Source organism: Tamandua tetradactyla, chromosome X, assembly GCF_023851605.1.
Source record: "Tamandua tetradactyla isolate mTamTet1 chromosome X, mTamTet1.pri, whole genome shotgun sequence".
Taxonomy (NCBI): Eukaryota; Metazoa; Chordata; class Mammalia; order Pilosa; family Myrmecophagidae; genus Tamandua; species Tamandua tetradactyla.
Window position 1 is genome coordinate 70,063,346 of NC_135353.1, and position 21,191 is coordinate 70,084,536.

The 21,191-nt window shown below is 44.4% G+C and overlaps 1 protein-coding gene across 2 annotated transcripts in view; it reads left to right on the plus strand.

The window, feature by feature from the left end:
• The first annotated feature begins 1,055 nt into the window (after nucleotides 1-1,055).
• Nucleotides 1,056-21,191, plus strand: part of PLP1 (proteolipid protein 1) — a 108,894-nt gene continuing 88,758 nt past the window's right edge. For both annotated transcript variants that reach the window (XM_077145137.1, XM_077145139.1), the window contains exon 1: nucleotides 1,056-1,224. In XM_077145137.1, the coding sequence (XP_077001252.1) occupies nucleotides 1,164-1,224 (61 nt within the window). In that variant the 5' untranslated portion in view covers nucleotides 1,056-1,163. The remainder of the gene's footprint in view (nucleotides 1,225-21,191) is intronic.

Here is a 21,191-nt window from a genome sequence, read left to right on the forward strand (position 1 = left end):
TTTCCTTGTATGGAATAGGGGATGGGAATAACTAACTGGTGTTCTAGACCTAGCCTGTTACTCTCTAGGGGCACTTACAGCTCTCCAGCTGCATCATGCAGGTCTGAATGTCCATGGGAAAGTTCTTGAGATCCATTGGGCAGGACAAAATGAGGGTCAGCCTTATGGGGACAGAAAGAAAGAACTGACATCAGTTTACTGGGGGCCAGTACAGAACAGGGGACCGTCCTCCCACCTCTCAGCCTCTGACTGGCCTCTCCCCCTTGGCCCAAACTCTCTTGTCTGACCATCAGTTGCACCTGATGCTGTAGAGCACATTCCCGTTCTTAAAGATGCGTAGTAACTTGTTGTCTGTGGTCACCTCATGGAAGCTGGCCCCTTTCTCGTTGGCAAAGAACAGATCAGGCTTCCAGATGGATTCCAGCATGGAGGGATCAAGGTCCAGTGAGTCATCAGGATACTCTTGGTAGGTCAGGCGTGGGTCATTCCACTGTTGCCTCAAGAAAACATTCATCTGGTAGTCCTGGGAAGATGCAGAGATGGATACATCAGAGGCAATGCTATTCCCAGGGGCCTAGCAAGTCTACATGGGCAGGAGAACCATGAAGAGGAAATGTTGGGAACATGTCTCAGAGGCATGTCCAGTGGACAGTGTCCACTGGAGAAAGGGCCTGCCTTGGGCTGACATGGCAATGATAGAAAGGAAAAAGATATTTATTGAGCACTTGCTATATGCCAGGCCCTCTGCTAAGTGCGTTCTACATATGCATCATCTCATTTAACTCATACTAAACCTGTAAGGACAACTCTGCAATGATCTCCATCTTACAGATAAGAAAATTAAGACAAAGGGAGATTTAAGTAACCTGCCTAAGGTTGCACAGCTATTATATAATAGTGTAAGGATTGAACCCAGGTTTGTCTGGTTCCAAAGCCTGTGCTCCTTACCAAGCTAGCTCACACAGTTCACCCATTTGCTGCTTAGTTTTCTCTCTCTTTAGCCATGGAAACCTGGGGCTGGGGAAAGGTGTCCTCCTAGTGACCAACTTTAGGCATCCTATGTTTTTAGCCATGTCCACAAAACAGGGAAAGGATAGCAGAGAGGGGAAATGTTTGCTATCTGATAGGCTTCTCCCATTCACCCTAGAGTGCATGCCCTTACCATGGTGGTCTCGGTGACGGATCCAAAACTGTTGATGAAGATGTTGCAGGTCACGTTCACAGGTGGGCCTAAGGGCAGCAAAGCACAGCCCATTGGCAGAGCATTCCAGGAGCAGGTTTCAGGAATCCCGCACAGAGCTTCAGGGCTGGACACTGCTGGCAGAAGCAGTGTCAGCTACATGGGCCCATGGGCAATGGTGAGCGGAGGCATCTTCTAAGCTGGAAGAGCTAGCCTTGTACCTCCAGCCTCCTTTCCTTGGGGCACGGAGTAAGGGATGGTTGGATATTGTATCTCCAAAAGGATAGGGGAAGATGATCTTTTTCTGGGATGACTTTTCCTTACCTTTAAAATTGGGCCGAATCCTGGCATCATAACCAGATGTTCTCCCCATGAGCTTGTCCAGGAAATCAGAGGGGGACATGGGCTGGGGAACATCCTTTGTCCCAGATTTGACTTCCTCTTTTGCTAAGGTGATCCTGGACAGGAGAGGTAAAGAAGTCTGAGGCCAGATGCATTCTGCATCTATCATAGCTCCCTCAACCTCCAATCCCACCATCTCCCCATCAGACAGGAGGATAGGAAAGGATGGGTCTCTGGATGCCCATTTGCAAAATTAGGAGAACGAAAATGGTCAGCTAACACAGTCGCTCACCAGTTAGGCCTAGGAATGTGTTGTCATATATATTACGTCTTGTTACTCTCACAGTTCGCAGTGTGATGGGGGTGATGATTAGTATCTCCACTTACAGATGAGAAAAGTGAGGCCTTAAGAGAAAGAGTGACTTGTCCAATGTCTCGAAGCTAGTGAGTGATGGCGTCAGGACTCAAACCCAGGGCTGAGGCCTCATCTAGTGTTCTCTTTCTGAAAGTGCCATGAAAGCACTCAAAGAAGAGTGGTGACTCATTGGAAATAACATAGCTGCAGCAACATTTCATGCATCTGACCTAGCCAAGGATGGGAAGGGTTGAAGACAATCTACATCTTTAAGAGTTGGTTTCAGTTGTTTGGGCATCATGCTGGGATGTACAGGATCTAGGACCAGCTTCTAGGGAAAGAGGCTTGGTTTCTGGCATTTGTTTCAGCAGGAGGCTAGATTTTGTGCTGAATCTTAGTTCAGGGCTGTGGCAACTATGAGCAAGTGAATATGTTTTGACAATGAAATAGGTGGGGAAGCAGGGCCCAGCAGGGTGGCCATGCTGTAAAGATCAACTCCCACCATTTTGCCCCCTAACAACTTGATTTGAGGAAGGGGCTAGTGTGCTTTGGCCTAACCTAAAAGCCAGCCCCCTTCTTCCCTAACAAGCATATTCCATCTTAGAGCAGCAAAGCCCCTTCCACATGCCTACTTATCCGCTTTCCAGCCAACGCATGGACTAGGGACCATCAGCTCAGCAAAGCCTTGGGAGCAGAGGGCAGGGCTCAGTCTGGACTCCTGGCTGGGCCATGTGCCTCCAGCTCCATCCTGCCATCGTCACTGCAACAGGCACCCCAGCCAGCCCTGCTACTCCCACTGCTACTACTGCTGCTGCTACTGGTGCTCTGTGGAGCTAGGAGGCAGGGTGACTGCTGTCCTGGGTCGTAGTCATCTCTGAGTCAGTGGGCTCCTCTTTCCCAGTAAATCTATGCATTAGCCATTGATAATAAAAAAGTATATCTAAGGTACCATGCTAAATGCCTCATGTACCTTATTTTGTTTAGTTCTCCCATCAGTCCTCTCAGGTAAGTATTATTATTATCTCCATTCCATCTATATGAGTAAGCCAAGGATTAGTGAGATGAGACCTGTTCAGGATCATACAGCAGTAAGTGACAAGGCTAGGATATGAAACCAGGGCTATTTGACTTAGAAACAAAGGCTATCTACCCCAATACCATGATGCCAGCAGCCCAGGGTGAGCTAACATGGAACCAGAGTGGGGGAAGGTCAGTGACAACCACTCCCTGGACTCCTAGAGTCCTGCTTCCTTGAATTGGCTGAGCAGGAAGAAGCCCTTAACCTAGGAACAGAGGCCATCTTGCCCCCACACAGGGGAGCAGGCCCAGGCTGCCTGAGCAGGTGGCTTAAGCAGCCTCTGAAAATCCAAGGAGACTGGTAGTGGTGCTGGGGCAAGCAGAAGTCCGTGACTTTACTGCAGGATGTCCACACTGGCCAGGTGCTGTTGTTTCTGCTGCTACTGCTGACCACCTGCCATCTGCCCACTGGGAGGCCACATGGCCCTGCACGTGAAGCAGCTGGACACTCTCCTCTGACTTTATCCCCATACTCAGGTCACCTTTTCTGCTAGCCTCAGGACCCTGAGACAGGCTGTGGGTTCAGCTGTTTTGGTTCTCAACCCCTACTACAGTGCCTTTCTTCTGGGGCTGCCTTGTCTGAGGACCTGAGAATAGTCACTGTGTGTCTTCTTCCTCCCTTCCATTCCTAGAAAGTCCCAAACACTGGTAGGACTTGGGAGATTTTAGAGCTGAGAATCTTGCATATACAAGGCCCTGTGGTGGGATAGGGGGATACTTTGATTCTGCCTCTGTGGGTACTGAGTGACCTAGTATAAGTCACTGCCCCTTTCTCAGCCTCAGTTTCCATATGTACAGTAAAGGACTTAGACTCAAGACTTTCTTGCTCTGACTATTGTTCCTCCAAGCCAAGCAGGGATGCTGCAGCCTCCCATCCAGGAGGGTAACCAAGCTCCATCTGGGGCTTTTGTCTGTATCCTCCACCCAATTCCAGCTGAGCTACCATTCCACTCTGAGCTGCTTTTCACTCTTAAGAAGTTTACTGCCCCACACTGGGTCCCTGCCTACCTGCCAGCCAATGGGTCTATGAGCAATGGGTCAGAGGCTCCTCAGAGGCAAGCAACCCTAGTGTGCTCCTTGAATTCATAAGAAGAGGAGGATGTTGCAGTGGTACCCACCTCACCCCAAACCTCAGTAGGCACTTCTCAAAAGCCCAGGCCACAGCCATCTTTCCTGCTCAGCTCTCCCTGCCAACCTAGATTGTCTCTTAGTCTAATGAGAAAGTGGGAATGGGTGAGACATTTATAGGGGACCCAAAACATATTTTGCCTCCAAGCCCAGGCAATGACTGCTATTTAGTGCTACTCCATGGACACCTAGCAACCAGGCACACATGGGTAGGTTGATTGCAGAGAGCCAAGGCTTGGCCAGTCCAACTCCATCCTGATATGGTCTTTGGGCAAACCCCTGCTACTTGAAATCTCTCAGGCAGGCAACTGGAAGATGTTGCTGTCAGTTTTGGGGAGCTGAGCAGAGTGTGGCTAAGCTGGTAGGGAGACAGGATTGGGTGGTAGGGCAATTGGCCTCTCTTTCTGGAATGAGCTACTTAGCCCCTACCCAAGTTCAGGAAGCTCCTACCCATGCAGACGCCTTCCCACCAGCACTGGGCATAGACATGCCCTATGAAAAGCTCCTGGGTCCTTAATGGGGAAAGCAGTGTCCTCCCCTGAAACCCTCCAGGCTGTGGGCTTTTGGGAAGCTTGGCGGTAACTGTGCCAAACACCCCAGCTGTCCCCAGCCAGGAGACTAGTGTTTGCATGCACTCAGCTTACCTGAGGAGGACCTGCCCTGGCAGAGTCCAGAGGAGAAGGAAGGAGAGGGTTGCAGGAGCAAGAGTTGTCATTCTGGAACGTTTTTTTCAGCCTGGCTGCAAGGTGCTGGAATGCTAAAAGTACAGGGCCTTCCTCCAACTTAGGCTACCTGCACGGAGTCCGAGAGGCCGGGCTAGGTGTTGCGTGCTCTCCTCTTCTGTTCTCTTCTCCTCTGCCCTGTCTTTACCAGTCAGGTTCCAGAACTGGTCTCTGAGAAATGATCTTGACACAGATGACCCTACTGACTTCTGCCTGGGAGCTCACCTCCGACTCCGGAGGGCCTTAGCTGGCTGGGGATCTGGAAGAGATTCTCTTTGGGCAGCAATCACTCTCTAAATCCTGGGGTGTCTTGGAGGGGAAGAAAGAGAGAACCTAGTAAGATGTTTCCCTCTCTCCTACCTCCCCCCCCCCATGAACCCTCCGAAAGCAGCAATTTAAAGGCACAGTCGCCAGCAGCTGGAGTGGGGTTCAGAGCAGCGTGTGCCGGGGAGGAGCTTGGGCTGCTGCTGCTGCTTGGGGAGGGCTGGAGGTGTTCTGTTCAGAGTCTCACTCTCAAGCAGGAGGACTGTGTGCAGGTTGCCTGCCTCTCTTCTCCCCAGCAGCTTTTCTTTTAGCCTGGAACCAAGCTGGGGCCAAAGAATAAAGTCCTAGTCATTTTTACAACAGGGGAAAAGACCTAAAAGGTTTAGATGGAGAACCACTGGGTATTCTTAAGCTGACAGCCTTGGGTCTGAGAGAAGGTGAGGAGGAGACTGCAGGTAGGGGCAGCTTTTCCCCAACACCCAGAATGGAGACATGGTGGTAGTAGAGGAATGTCAGAGCCCTCTTCACATGTCTCTGCTTACCTGTTAGTCTGTCCATCAGTCTGCCTTCCACCATCTCCTTTATCCTTGTAGCTATGCATTCTTTTCCCTGCCAGCCTCCAGCTCCCGGCCTCAGGTCCTCTCTGATGAGCTTGGTCTGTTCTGTGTTGCTTTCAGAATCCACAACCCTCTCCAAAACCCCTTCCCCACCCTGGCTAGCAGAAAGGTATAGTGGCCCCTGACAGGGGCAGGGCAGGACTGGGGCCCTGCATACTTTGCAGGCTTCAGAGGGTAGCAAAGAGCAATGACCTAGCCTCAGTGAGAGCCCTAGAAAAGCTGCTTTCCCAATGCAGAACACAGGTGACCCTCAACCCTGGGTGGAAGAGAGAGCAGGGAAGGTGGGCTGGTCAACTCCCTTGCTTTCTTTCTTTCTTAAAAAATATTTTTGTTAACAATTATTCAGATACATACAGTCCATGCCTGTTGTTCAATCAATGACTCCCAGTATTCATCACATAGTTGTGTATTCATCACCATGATCATTTTTGGAACATTTACATCCAGCCAGAAAAAGAAATAAAAAGAAAAAAGAAAAAACTCCTACGTACCATACAATTTACCCTCCCTCTCACTGTCCACTAGTGTTTCATACAATTTACCCTCCCTCTCACTGTCCACTAGTGTTTCAATCTACCCAATTTATTTTACCCCTTATCCTCCCTATTGTTTATTTATTTCAGTATCCATATTTTTTTTTACTCATCTGCCCATATTCTGGATAAAAGTAACATCAGACACAAGATTTTCCCAATCACACAGTCACATTGTAAAAGCTATATAATTATACAGTCCTCTTCAAGAATCAGTGCTTCTGGAACACAGCCCAACTGTTTTAGGTACTTCCCTCCGGACACTCCAATACACCATAAACCAAAAAGGGATATCTATATAATGCATGAGAATGACCTCTAGGATAACCTCTCCGCTCTGTTTGAAATCTCTCAGCCTCTGAAACTTTATTTTGTCTCATTTCTCTCTTCTCCCTTTTGGTCAAGAAGGCTTTCTCAGTCAGCAGTTATCTCATACAGGAACTGTTTAAAAAGTTGAAAAAGTTATCAGACTTCAAGTAGAGATATTGACGAAGCTGATATGGATAGGACTAAGATAAATCAGAATACAGGGTAAAGATGATATCATCCATATTTTAAAACTTCAACTTCTATGTGAGACCAAAGAGAGAGATGCTTATTTGTACAAAATTTATATTTTGGGTAGTGCATTTCCTAACTTGTATAGTCAGTTTAGTGGAACACCATAAATACATGGACTCTTGAATAGGGCTTGAGATTTTGTTGGTTTGTCCACATTAGTGTGATGTCCCTATACATCCCAGAGTAATTTGGACAGTGAATAAAGATGTATTTGCAAAGTCCCCTTGGAGGACTGGGGAGATAGGAGGAAATATTCAACTCCCCCATTTGGAGAATTTCTGACATTCTCGCAAGCAGTGGGGACAACCAAATCAATAGGCTGAGCCCTCAATCTTGGAGTTCTCCCCTATGAAATTTATTCCTGCAAAGGATAGGCTAAGTCTACTTAAAATTAGGCCTAAGAGTCACTCCCAGAAAACCTTTTTTGTTGCTCAGATGTGGTCTCTCTCTCTAAGTCAACTCAGCAAGTGAACTCAGTGCTCTCCGCTCTATGTGGGACATGACTCCCAGGGGTGTAAATTTCCCTGGCAACATGGGACAGAACTCCTGGAATGAGCTGGGACCCGGCGTCAAGAGGTTGAGAACACCTTTGCCAAAAGGGGGAAGAGAGAAATGAGACAAAATAAAGTTTCAGTGGCTGAGAGATTTCAAACAGGGTCGAGAGGTTAGCCTGAAGGTTAGTCCTATGCATTATATACATATCCCTTTTTAGTTTATGGTGTATTGGAGTAGCTGGAGGGAAGTACCTGAAATTATTGAGCTGTGTTCCAGTAGCCTTCATTATTGAAGACGATTGTATAAAGGTACAACGTTAACAATATGACTGTGTGATTGTGAAAACCTTGTGTCTGATGCTCCTTTTTTTCCAGGGTATGGGCCAATAAGTAAAAAAAAAAAATGGATGAAAAATAAGTAAATTATAGGGGTAGATGGAAATACTAGTGGTCAATGAGAAGGAGGTATAAAGGGTATGGTATGTGTGAGTGTTTTCTTTTTTCTTTTTATTACTTTTTTTGCAGTGATGCAAATGTTCTAAAAAATGGTCATGATGATGGATACACAACTATGTAATGATATTGTGAGCCATTAATAGTACCTCATGTATGGAATTAATGTGTGTGAAAACTTATCAATAAAAATATTTAGAAGGAAACATTAAACACAGTTAACTCATTTAAAGGGGGAATTTAATAAGTTGCAAGTTTACAGTTCTAAGACTGTGAAAATGTCCAAATTAAAGCAAGACTACAGAAATGTCCAATTTAAGGCATCCAGGGAAAGATGCCTTGGTTCAAGAAGGCCAATGGCCTTCAGGGTTTCTCTCTCAACTGGAAGGGCATGTGGCAAACATGGCAACCTCTGCTAGCTTTCTCTCTAGGCTTCTTGTTTCATGAAGCTACCCCGGGGGCATTTTCCTTTTTCATCTCCAAAGGTCTATGGCTGCATGGGCTTTCGTGGGTGGCTCTTTCCAAAATGGTTCCCTCTTAAAGGGCTCCAGTAAGCAACCCCACCTTGAATAGATGAAGACACATCTCCATGGAAACCATCTAATCAGCAGTTACCACCCACAATTGGGTGGGTCACATCTCCATGGATAATCAAAAAGCTCCACCCAGCAATACTGAATGAGGCTTAAAGGACATGGCTTTTCTGGGATACACCACAAATTCAAACTGGCACACTCTCCTTCATCTATCCTTTCTCCTCAATCTGCTTCCCATTGTCTGCTAATCTGTCCCTACCCATTTCTTCTCTTTTCTCGCCTTCCCATTCTGTCTCCTCCTCTTCATTCCCCCTTATTTTCTCTCCATCCTGTTTTCTCTCTCAACTTCTCCACTATCCTCACTCTCACCCTCTCCTCCTAAATTACAGTGGTGAGAAGCCAAGGGATTTTGTTTCTTCTTCAGTGGGAACTCTCACACTACCTGTGTGAGTTCTGAGTGTACTAGTGTGAGAAATTTGTTTCACTTTACATGGGTCAATCCCAGAGCTAACTGTGTCCTCCCCTACATTCCCAGAGACGTGTTTATGGGGATTGGAAACTCTTCTACAGTGCCCATCGGTTATTTAGAGGGACTAATTAACAAGACCACATTGGGTGGAACTTGTGCTACATCTCCCTTTTGGCCATGTTATTAAAGAAATGGAATTTTCAAACCACAAATGAAAGGGAAAGAAGACAATTTTAAAAGAATAAATACTAAACTATTGATGAGGGAGATAGGCTCATGGCATTGAATCGGGGAACATTACAAGTCTCAAGGAACCCCTATATGCCCAGTAACTACAAAAAACTTACTGTTTATCCTAGAAACCTTTAGCAGCCCTCTCACCTGCCCACCTTCCCTCCTCATTTCCCTGAAAAGTCACAATCCCCACTCCATGGGCAGGAACCAAGCACGAAGGGAGCCTTATAGAACCCCCAGCAGAGCTCCAGTGAGGGGAGAATTAGGGGATAGGTGAGGTGGGCATTTGTCTACACTGTTTAACTTACTCCTTCTGACACATCTGATCATGTCACTTCCTTTGCCTCAGCAGATCCCTGTTGCTCTTAGGCTGAAATCCAAGGCCCTGCATGATCTGGTTTGCTCCTCCCACTGATGCATCTAGAGTCACTGGTTCTGTCTCTCTGGCTTCCAAGCATTTTTCACACGTTCCCTACAGCCAAAGCACTCTTCCCTACACTCTTCCTCATCTTTCCAAGCTAGGCTTTGTTGTTACTTTCTCAAGGAAAACTTCTTGAACTGCCATCCTCTACTCCAGGTCTGGGTTTGGAGACCTGCCATCCTCCACTCCAGGTCTGGGTTTGGAGACCCTCCATTGTGTTCCCACAGGACCCTTGCCTTCCCCCTTTACTGCACTGGTCATATTGTCACAGTTGCTGATTTACTTCTCTCTCATGCCCACTACACTGTGAGCTCCCTGAGGGCAGAGACACATCATCCCCCAAATCCTTGTGACCTAGCCCAGCATAGCCCAACATAGGCAATTAGTGAACATTTGTAAAAGATGCATCCTGGGCACACACAGATTTTTCTTGAAGCTCAGTGCCTGTGCATCTCTCGCTGTCAAATAATAATGACAAATCTAACACACAGAGAGAAGGCCAGGATGAGGTAATGGTAATATAGAAAAATGAGGAAGCAGTTTTCATTCTTTTGCCATGTAGGCCGGTGGTCTCACACTTAGTTGTTGAAATTCTTGGCTAATGGAAAGCATAAGTCCCCATAGACTGGTCCATTGTCACCTCCTGTGCATCCCTTGGGATCATTGAGTGCTGAGAGCACAGCAGGGTCAGCTTACCCAGAGAAAAGATCCCTTCTTTTGAAACGCTGCAGCAATGACCAAATGTCTGGCTGGAGGGATGAAGAGATACAGCATTCCTAGGGGTTTAGAAGCAGTCTCTTTGGGTGAAGAAGGGAGGAAATGGAAGCAAGGAACTGGAGAAGCTGTAGCTAGGAATTGAAAAGGAGCAGGGGAGATGCCCATTCGAAGAGTTCCTGGTACTAACTGGAAGGCACACTCTCTGAAGATGACTTGGCATATTCTGGTCTGGGAAGAATACAAAACTGTGTCCAGCCTTACCCCATATGCTTTTTGTATTCTAATTACAAAATTATGGTGTATATGAGTCTCCATTTTCCAAAATATATTGCATCCTCTTCCTGCTTTGCAATTGGCTGTTTTGCACATTGGCCCGAATACAGATTGTATTTCAGTGCTGAGATTGTGTGGAAGCTAGAACATGCAAAGTGTTTTTCAGGATGAAAGGTACTGTTTTGTCATGGAAAAACTACTGAGCTGCTAAAAATGGATTAAGCACATTTTCATAAATGTTTCATTCCAGGGAAGAGTCTGTCATACTTCAGCCCTATGCAGGGAATTTTGCAATTGTACCCTCCTGATAAGGAGGCTTCCTGAAACCTGTCTGTGGAGCAGAGTGTCTGTGTTAGGATGTGTATTGTTTGGTAAATTCAGTAACTTCTAGGGCTGGATTTTGAAACTTAAGTTTGAGAATCTTTGTCATCCCTTCCTGGACCCAGTTTCAATTATCCAGAAGAATATGACCCCCCCCATACTGCCTTTCACACTTAACTGAAGTAGAAAGTGGGATGAAGGCTACCTCTGAAAGCAGGCTGAGGACATTTCCAGAAATTAGGTACTTTTCAGAAGCATTGGGGTAGGAAGTTTTGTGTGTGGGGTGGTGTTGAAATAAAAGACAAATGCCTTTCTAAAAAATCTGCTAACCAAGACCAGGCATCTCAGTTGGATTTACAAGAAGCAGGGTTGCATCTTTTTGCTGTGTGTGAGTTTTCTTTTTTAGGGTTATTTTCAACTTTCAAGGAGGTGACAGTTTACTCAAAAATGGGGGCTCATCTTTGTACTAAGGGAGCCTCATTGCCAGAGGCGGGAAGCCCTCTAGCTGTTTAGGCTTAAGGAGACAATGCATAGTGTGGCAGAGTGGGGTGGGGGGGTCATCTGGAATAAGGAAGAGCAAAATTACAGATGTGTTAGGCATGTTTAGTGCTCTCTTGACTTTTGGAGAGTGACTGGATCAAGTCTGATGTTTTAAAGATTAGGCATCTTTATAAAAAAATGGAATATTTCATGCGTGGGACTTTCAGACAAAACCTGGGTTGTCCAACTTTGGGAGTGGCCCATGAAGAGGCTAACTGGTCCTTCCAATTGCCAAATACAGAGCAGGTATCAGTACCAGGATATCAACAATGAGCAACGGTCCTGCCCTTGTTTACTAGACTCTCTATTCAGTGTCCACAGGGCAACAGAATGATAGGAATGCAGTTAGGGAAGGTGCATTAACTACCCCAGTTATGCATCCTTTCTCCTCTGCTGTACACTGAGAACCATTACTCATTCCTTCATCCACTTGAGAGCAATTCACAAGATGTACAGAGAGTTTCTTAAGGTTTCCACATAGTTTGCATTGACTCTCTATACCTCTTGGCTCTCATAACTGAAACATACTTATTCAGAGATGATAAGACTGTGTCACATTTTTCCTCAAAGGTAAATAGGTTTTTGCTTGTGGTCATGTTCATGGGAATATCTTATTTCACTCATTTGGAGATTATGATAATCCATCCTGTATAAGCTATAAGCTGTGGAACCCTTAAATAAAATAAAAGCAACAGAACTTGGAAAAATGAATAAATATATACTGTATGAAGTGGATTTCATTCCCACTAATTCATGCATTCATTCAGCAAATATTTGTTGAGGTAAAAATCATATACCTATTATTCTAGGCACTGGAGATAAAACAGCAAACAAAGCAAAGTCCAGGAACTCATGCAGCTTACATTTTATTGGAGATACTAATATAATTCCTTCCCAAAGAAGGTCCTACATGAATCATCAGCAATTCCCCAGGATCTAAGTGCCTCTCATAGAATTTGAGCAGGGTATTTATTATGTCACCTAGGAAAAAGGGGACTACTTTTCACCTGACTGGAATAAGTTTCATTTCCATACATCCTAGAATTTGTTTGCTAGTCATATCACAGGTTATTATCTGCTAGATACATTCCCAAGTACCCAACCAATAATCCAATAACCCATCTCTAATTAGAACTCAAGTTCCATGATTACCTCTGGTAGTACACATATATCTGCACCTGTACCTTTCTCATTTAGGAGAGTTAGTGGGATTAAAGCACTCTAACACTCTTGCTGTGGTGATCTCTAATTATTTAGGATTCTTCCCTCCCTCCCTCCCTACTTCCCTCCCTCCCTTCCTTCCTCCCTCCCACCCTCCTCCCTCCTTCAGAATTTTTTTCAGTCTGTCTTTTGGCCTTTCTGTCTGTCTGTCTTTTCTTCTGTCTGTCTGTCTTTTTTTTAATTTAACCATGAATAAATTCAGTGTGCTGCAGTAGGATACTGGACACTGAAATAAGGAAAGGCTTGGCTGGTAAACTACATAGAATTACGCAGAAAGCTTAATATTCATTAATACTAATCATACAGTTACACTTAATTTAGCCAATTTTGTATGCCAAGAATTATAAGTTTGACATAATAAGTGATGCACTAATTTAACCTTGCACTCCTGTAGTGTTCATCATCTGAGTATACACATGTATTCAGCAAAAGAAATATTCATAGATCTCTCCTTGATGATCTGAATATGATCCCCCCACTGCCAGCAATTATTATATGGGAGTGTGACGGTAACTGAAGAAGTTGGGGTATTATGAGTAGTCATTTTCATCCAGAGTGCATGCGGAAATTGTTCTTTGATTTGTGGTTGTGGCTTCCACATTTACTGTACTGAAGCCCTTCTAGCCAATGTCACTTACCCAGAATAATTGGAATCTTTTTGTAAAGTGACAAAGTGAACACTTTTCGTTGTACTGGGTGGGTTAATACATTTTGCAGAGTTATGTTGCATATGGCCCAAAGTGACAGCTTCTAACTATTGACAGGCACTCCTCAAAAATCATCAGGGAAGCTAATGAGGCAATAGGCTACTCCAAACCTCAGCAAGTAACACACACCAGCTTTTGCTTCTACCTATTCCTGCACCGTCAGCGACAGCATTTTCAGACACTCAGAGAATGTTGCTTTGAGGATCCTGACTTCCCTTTCCTGCCTATTGTTAGTTTCTTTCTGTAACCTTCACATTGCCTTTCTAACGTGAATTGCATCCCATGTGTTTGATAATCCCCTTACTTTCCACAGCAGTGTGCCCACTGCTGAGTCAAAGGCAGGTGCTGTTTCACAACTGCAAACCCAGTACAACTAGCCTCAATTATGGTCTAGTTTCAGGAGAGACAAAGAGGATACTGAGGTCTTGACATTTTCAGGCAAGTGGTGGCACAGAGCCAGGGGAGTCTGTTCAGTTGCATTAGCTTAAGTCAAAACAAAAGACCAAATTATTTTCCATGTATAGAACCAGGTCTATGAAATGGTAGGGTAGAGTAGAAGCGGACCATTTGAAAGGTTCACTGAGTGAGGATGAATATTTTAGCACTATAGAGAAGCATCTAGCAGGAAATTGGAAGCAGGGGCAGGGGAGCTCAGCTCGTCCAGAGCTACCAGAGGGAGAGAATTTGAAGTGGCTCTTTTTTGATGACTCAGTTTTTGGCAAAAAGTTTGCTGAGATTCCACAAGATCAAATAACAACCAGCAGCAGTCAGAAGATTCCCAGAGAAAGCTAAACTAAAGAGACAAGCCTTAGACCAGAGCCTGGAGGAGCTGTTTATCAGTACTAAAAAGTCCAGTGCCTGGGGAGCCTTAGCTCATTTTGATTGCATTGATTAAATCCTAGCATAGAACCGAGTCACCATAGACTCTAATGACCCCAGAGAGCCTTTCCCATCTTCTTAAAATGAGAGGATTTTCTTGTTTCTGTGTAGACTGGAAAGGAGGTTGAGTTACTTTGAGAGAACAGTTTCTGGTATTCAGGTGCTGTCAAATGGTCAGAGGGAGGGAAGAGCCTTTGTTCTAGGAGGCGGGATTCATAACAGCTTTAGAAACATTCCGTTGTCTTTAATTCCTAGTCTTAGTCTGATCTGCCATTATTGGTCCTTCCTAGATCCATCTAATAGATGAGAAAATGAAGGCTCATGACACTGTACATCTGTCTCTGCTGCATCAAATCTATACTCTCCCACTCTCATTCCATACCCACTTTCCTAAACATAACTATGTTATGTTTGCAAGTTGATAAAAATCAAACCAACCAATAAAATAGACTGTGGTGAAGATGAAACTAGGCTTGTTTTTGTAGTTAGTGGCCAAGGAGTATTTAGGCATCTGTCTCATGTCCAGTTCCATATTCAGTATCTGGGCTTTCCACTGTTCTCTACCTGCTCAGACCTTCATTTCCTTGCATGTTCAGGGTCATCTGCCAGAGATGGACTGAAGTCTTTTGATACCCAGTGAGAGAGTTGGTCCCTTCGTTTGAAGAATATGGGGAAAGGAAGAACGGATTGATTGATTCATCATGGGACTTGATTCTGCCTTGCAGCTTCTCCTGGTCTTAGGAGGTGATTGGGGAGTGGAGAAATGACAAGTGTCCTACTTTCCTAGGCATCAGAGGCCACTCTGGAAGCTTTTATAGAAAGAAATTGCACTTGCTTCCACTTCTGTTCCACAGAAATTGGCCATGGTATAGTCCCTTTTCCCAAAGGTCACACAAGTTTGCCATCAAGCCAGGCAGGTCTGTTCCCCAACTGGCCTCAACCACTTTGCTGTGGTTATTGGTGAAGTTGTCTCCATCTTAGTGAGAGGGTCCTTTCAGCCGCCAGATAAAACATGGATGAAATGAACATAGCAAAGGCTTTTTTTCTAAAGGGCTTGATTCATCTCTGCTCCATCCCTTACCCACACCCTGCCACCAATTCTCTGCAGCCTTGCCCTGTACCTGAGATGAGTTGGAAGGAAGATGCAATTGGTTCTCAGGTTTTTTCAGAAGTATTTGTTCAGTAGCTCGGCCCAGCTGTACCATGAGTAGATATGGCAGCAGCCCTTGACTACTCTGTCAGGTGGTTTAGAAGTACCTTGCAGCTTCCATTTAGTGCTTGAAATATATTGTTTTAGTAAGGAAGGGGGGCTGAACTAAAAGTGAAGAGGAGACTTGCATGGGGGTAAAAGATGAAGAAAAGATGAAATTCCCCATGCCCCTTAAAATCTCACCAAGTCAAAGAATGTTAGAAATGGCTAGGATGTTAGAGATCAAATCCAAACCCTACCTTTGGAAGGCCACAGGATGGACCAGAAGGGTCAAATGGTAGGTTCAAGGTCATCCAGTGATTTAGTGCAGAGCTTGGATTAGATCTCAGACACTGTGGCTCCCAAGCCAGCTGCTCCCCAGTCACACTGCTATCTTCTACCAAAAGCCAAACCAGTCCTCTGCTTTGTGCTCTCTGATATTTCCCTTATGACCCCATCCACAAAATATGCTTGTACACACCTACACTGCAATGTACCTTGTAGCTGTGAGCCCTGCCTGGCAGAACATAGGCCCAGGTAATCTGGCCTTTCCAGGTTGCTATTTTGCAGCTGAGGTTCAGCAGTAGGGCCAAGGGAGTCCCTTTATATTAAGCCACATGTCAGCTAAAATATGCACATGCAAGCTGCTTCTTACACTGTTTACTCAATAACTCATCCTCCCCCAAAAACAGAGCTGAGGAGGTAAAAGGAGAAAAGAGGAGAAGAGAGGAAAGGGCAAGTGAAACAGAAACTATTGGATTTCCTTAGAATTTCTGGCTACCCCCACCTTCTCCATTTCTTTAATCCCTGTCCTGCTTGGCCTTTATCTTCTAGCTGAACAGAGAGGGAATCCACCTTCCCTTGCGATGCTGTTGCTTCAGCAGTGCCTTTCTTTATCGAGAGACCTTGTCAGCATAGAAGATTGGTGTTTGAAACAACCTCTGTGTTCTAGAAAGCTCTGAGTCTCTTCTTTGACTTCAAGAAGTAAGCAATCTGGAAAAAGGAAGCTGCCTTCTCCAAGAGGAAAGTAGTCACATGCCATGGGCAGCCTTGGATTTCTCTGCTTTGAGAGTTCTTAGTGGGCTGTTCTAGTTTGCTAGCTGCTGGAATGCAATATACCAGAAATGGAATGGCTTTTAAAAAGAGAATTTATTAAGTTACAGGTTTACAGTTCTAAGACCATGAAAATGTCCAAATTAAGGCTTCCAGAGAAAGATACCTTAACTCTAAAGAAAGGGCCGATAAAGTTTGGGGTTTCTCTTTCAGCTGGGAGGGCACATGCTGATGCCTGATAGCTTTCACTCTTCATTTCATAAAGTTTCCCTGGGGGCATTTTTCCTTCTGGATATTCAGAGGTCTCTAGCTGTATGGACTCTGTTGGCTCTAAAGCTTTTCCAAAATGGTTCCATCTTAAAGGACTCTATAAACAGCCCCACCTTGAATGGGTAGAGACACATCTCCATGGAAACTATCTAATCAAAAGTTACTACCCACAATTGGGTGGGTCACATCTCCATGGAAACAATAAAAAAGATCCCACTCAGTAATATTGAATGAGGATTGAAGGACATGGCTTTTCTGTGGGCACATAATAGCTTCAAACCGGCACATTAGCTGTGTGACCTTGTACAAGTGGCTTAACAAGTCTAGGGCCCTCTTTTCCCATCTGTTAAGTGAGATGTCATCACGGTTGCCATGAAGATTACATGTGATAATAGATACAAAGCTCAAGTGTAAGGCCAGGTGCAAAGTAAGCACTCAATAAATGAAAATTATAATTATTCTCTATCCTGGAGTCCTTTTCCTTCATCTGTTCTGTGGGCTGAAGTGGTTTTACTGCACTGTACCCCTCTAGCTGGGAGATACCAGAACAGTGGGCTTTGGAGGGATTATCATATAAAGCACATCCAGAGCAAAGACCAATGATTACTAGGTTCTTAAAACTGCAGCTGATAAAATGTCCTGGATGAGGGCTTTAATTTTGGGAGAGGAGAAATGTGTAAAAATATTGTCCAAGGGGAGGGAAGATTGTGAAGACAAACACAGAGACTAGAGGAGATAGACAGAGGGGAAAGGAAGAATGGGAAGACAGGAGAAGAAAAGATTTCTGGGAAACAGGAAGCAGCTGAGAGAGTTGAGGAAAAGGTAAATTGCTACTGCACTACTAAGCACAAATGAGGGGAAATAAAATTAACATCTTTATTGAAGAGAAAAACAAGGAAGTAAGAAATATCCCTGATTGGGGAAATCTTGTGTAGAATGGAACAGGTGCTATGGACCTTTGGAAACTGGTTGCCATGGTGATGCTATATACTTTTTCTATTGCCCTGTGAATCTATCAGCTAATGGTTTCTTTCTGCTCTGGTTTCTAGGACCAGGGTTTAGCCCTTGGTGAAGCTTTGGTATTTCCATTTCTAGCATTTTGGTTGCACTATGTGTTTTAGTTTCCTGGGCTGTTCAAGAAAATACCATGAAATAGGTCAGGTTAAACAATAGGAATTTATTAGTTCGTGGTTTTGAGACTAAAAGAAAGTCTAAATTAAGGCATCAAGGTGATGCTTTCTCCCTGAAGGCTGTGGTGTTCTTGAGCTGGCTGCTGGTGATCCTTGTCCATTAGCTTGTCCCATGGCAAGGCACCTGGTGGCCTCTCCTGGTCTCACCTTTCACAAATGGGTTCTATTGATGCTCAGTTTCTGGCTGCTCCCTCTGTGGCTTTCTTTTCTCTGTCTGAATTTCATTTTGTTTGTAAAGGACTCCAGTAATAGGATTAAGACCCATCCTGATTGAGGTGGGCCACTCCTTAACTGAGGTAACCACATCAATTCCTACTTAAGTGGGTCCACACCCTCAGAAATTACTTAAATTTAAGGACATGTCTTTCTCGGGTATATACTGCTTCAGACCATCACACTGTGGGACCTTTTCTGCCTTGGCTCCTTTTTGGATATGATACTTGTCCAGAGAGAAAAAGGAGAGAGAGGAGCTGGGGAGCTTGGATTTTAGAAGCCCTTTGTGGTCTCTTTTCAGATGGATAAGAAGGCAAATTTAGCAGGTAGGCAGCTCCTTGATCATGGGGAAATTGGGCCGCCTTTAATGACACCTTCATTTTCAACATAGATTCTGGTGGCAGCAGTCAGAGAGTTTGTTATGCAAATAAATCCCAACAGGCCTCCAAGCTTCAGAGAGCCTGACACTGCCAAGCCCAAAAGGTGTGGAAATATGAGGCTTTGGAGCAGGAACAGAGCTCACCCCTCCCCTGCCCCAGTCTTCCCACCACTCATTGCTTGCTTGCTGCCTTCTCTTTCTTGGGGTCAAGGCCTAATTATCACCTCCTCAGAGTTCTTTCCTGGCCTTCTGCTTGATCTTTGAGGCATCCACAACCCCCTGCTCTTTGATTTTATTGCACTTATCACAATTTGTAATCTCCTATTCACAGGGGCTGTTTTTCGTAAATGCCACCTCACCATCACTAGGCTGTAAGCTCCATGAGGTTGAGGCCTATGCCTGCTTTGCTTGGCATTGTGCACCCTACAGCACCTACCCAGTACCAGGCACATGGTAAGTGCCAGCTGAATATTTCTGGATGACCACATGGATGAACAAAGAAAGAATGGATAGGGAGGCACTGGTGTTCACTGCAGCTTGGAAGTCAATGCTGAGTGCAGTGCCTCCGTGCGGACCATTTGCAGTCACTCCCCAGCCTTCCTGTCTTCCTGAGGTTTAGCCCCACCCTTTATCCTACCCCTGCTGTCTGCAGAGTCATGGACAGGGGGTCTCTGTAGCTCTGGAGCATTTGTCTCCATGCAGTGTTTTCAAGGGTGCCTAGAAAATGAAGTGGGCCACACGTGCGGCTGCATAAAAATCACATACACTGTACCAATCTGCGAACTTTCTGAAGGGATGGCTCAGGCAATCTGCAAATCACATCTCTCACAGCCAGAATGCCGTGATCCCTCTGGAATGAAGAGCCAGGTCCCAGTGACTGAGCACTGTGACAAACTACAGACCTGAATGGGCACCGATTGACAGAATTCTGGGGAAGGAAGGCTTCTGATGACAGGTGAAGAGTTAACGTTTATTGAGTGTTTATTAAGGCAGCGGGCTGTGTTGCCTACATTTTCAACACCCTTGTGAGGTCAGTAATATTGTTGTCCCCTTTTTGCAGGTGAGGAGACTAAGGCTTTGTCAGGCTGATGGTTTTCATAGTTACCTGCTTCTGGAGAGGCAGAGCTGGTGTAACTGAGAAATCAGAGTTTAAGGGATGACTTTGATTTCATAATCATATAGATATTCCTTTTTTCATATTTTTATTGGGAAATATCCATAAATGTACAGTCCAACCACATTATACAGTTACTCACAATATCATCACATAGTTGTATATTCATCACCATGGTCATTTTTAGAACATTTGCATCACTCCAGAAAAAGAAATAAAAAGGAAAAAAGAACTATATATGATACCCCTTACCCCTCCCTCTCTTGACCAGCATATTTCAATTTACTCAACCTTTTTCCTAACATTTTACATTTTTAATACAAGCTTTTCAAATCATTGTGTCAATCTACCCAATTTTTACCCTTTGTCTCCCCCTATTATTTATTTATTATCGTTACATATATTTTTTCTCATCTGTCCATACCCTGGATAAAAGGAGGATCAGACACAAGGTTTTCACAATCGTACAGCCACATTGTAAAAGCTATATAGTTGTATGGTCATCTTCAAGAATCAAGGCTACTGGAACACAGCTCAACTGTTTCAGGTACTTCTCTCCAGCCATTCCAACAGCCCATAAACTAAAAAGGGGATAACTGTATAATACATAAGAATAACCTCTAGTATAACCTCTTGACTCTGTTTGAAATCTCTCAACCATTGAGATTTTATTTTGTCTCATTTCTCCCTTCTTCATTTTGGCCAAGAAGGTTTTCTCAATCCCTTGATGCCAGGTCCCTGCTCATCATGGGAGTTCAGTTCCATGTTGCCAGGGAGATTTATACCACTGGGAGTCATGTCCCATGTAGGAAGGAGGGCAGTGAGTTCACCTGCCAAATTAGCTTAGAGAGAGTCCACATCTGAGCAATGAAAAGAGGCTCTCTGGAGAGATGTAATTATCAATAGACTTAGCTTCTTTGCAGGAATAAGCTTCATTGGGGCAAACCCCAAAATTGAGGGCTTAGCCGATTGAAATAGTTGTCCCACTGCTTGCGAGAATATCAGGAATTTCCCAGATGGGGATGTTGATCATTTCCTCCTTTCTCCTGAGTCCCCCCAGGAAATCTTACAAATACTTTTTTTATTCTCAGCCCAAATTACTCTGGGATACATTGGAGCATCACGCTAACCTGTACAAACCAAGAAGATCTCATACCCTATTCAGGATGCCACATATTTATGGTGTTCAAGTAAACTGACCATACCAAATAAATTAGATAATGTATTACCCAAAATATAAATTTTGCACCAAATAAACATTTCTCCCTCTGGTCTTGCATAGAAGTTGAAGTTTTAAATTATTAGCCATATCGTCCTTTACCCAGTATTCTGATTAACCTTAGTCCTTATTAAGGATAAGGATAACCTTATCCAGATCAGCTTCATTCGTTTCTCTAGTTGCATGTCTGATACCTTTTTCAACTTTCTAAACGGTTCCTGTATGGGGTAGTTCTGACTTTCATAGCTTCAGAGCTCTAGCTCTGAGTCTTAGGTGTTACATAAGTATCTGAAGTTTCTGGGAATGACCAGGTTATATGCAAATAGGTAAGTATCTCAGAATTTAGAAATAGCAGTTGCAACTCCTGAATATATCTGACTGCTGTAAGAGCTTATGAATTAGGACCCTTTACAATAGGTTCCAACCTGATAACCCATGTTCTTGACTTCAGTTCATCGAGTTTTTTTTTTTTTAATCTTTGGATGAGTAATTTAATTAATATGTGTTTTATAGATGAGAA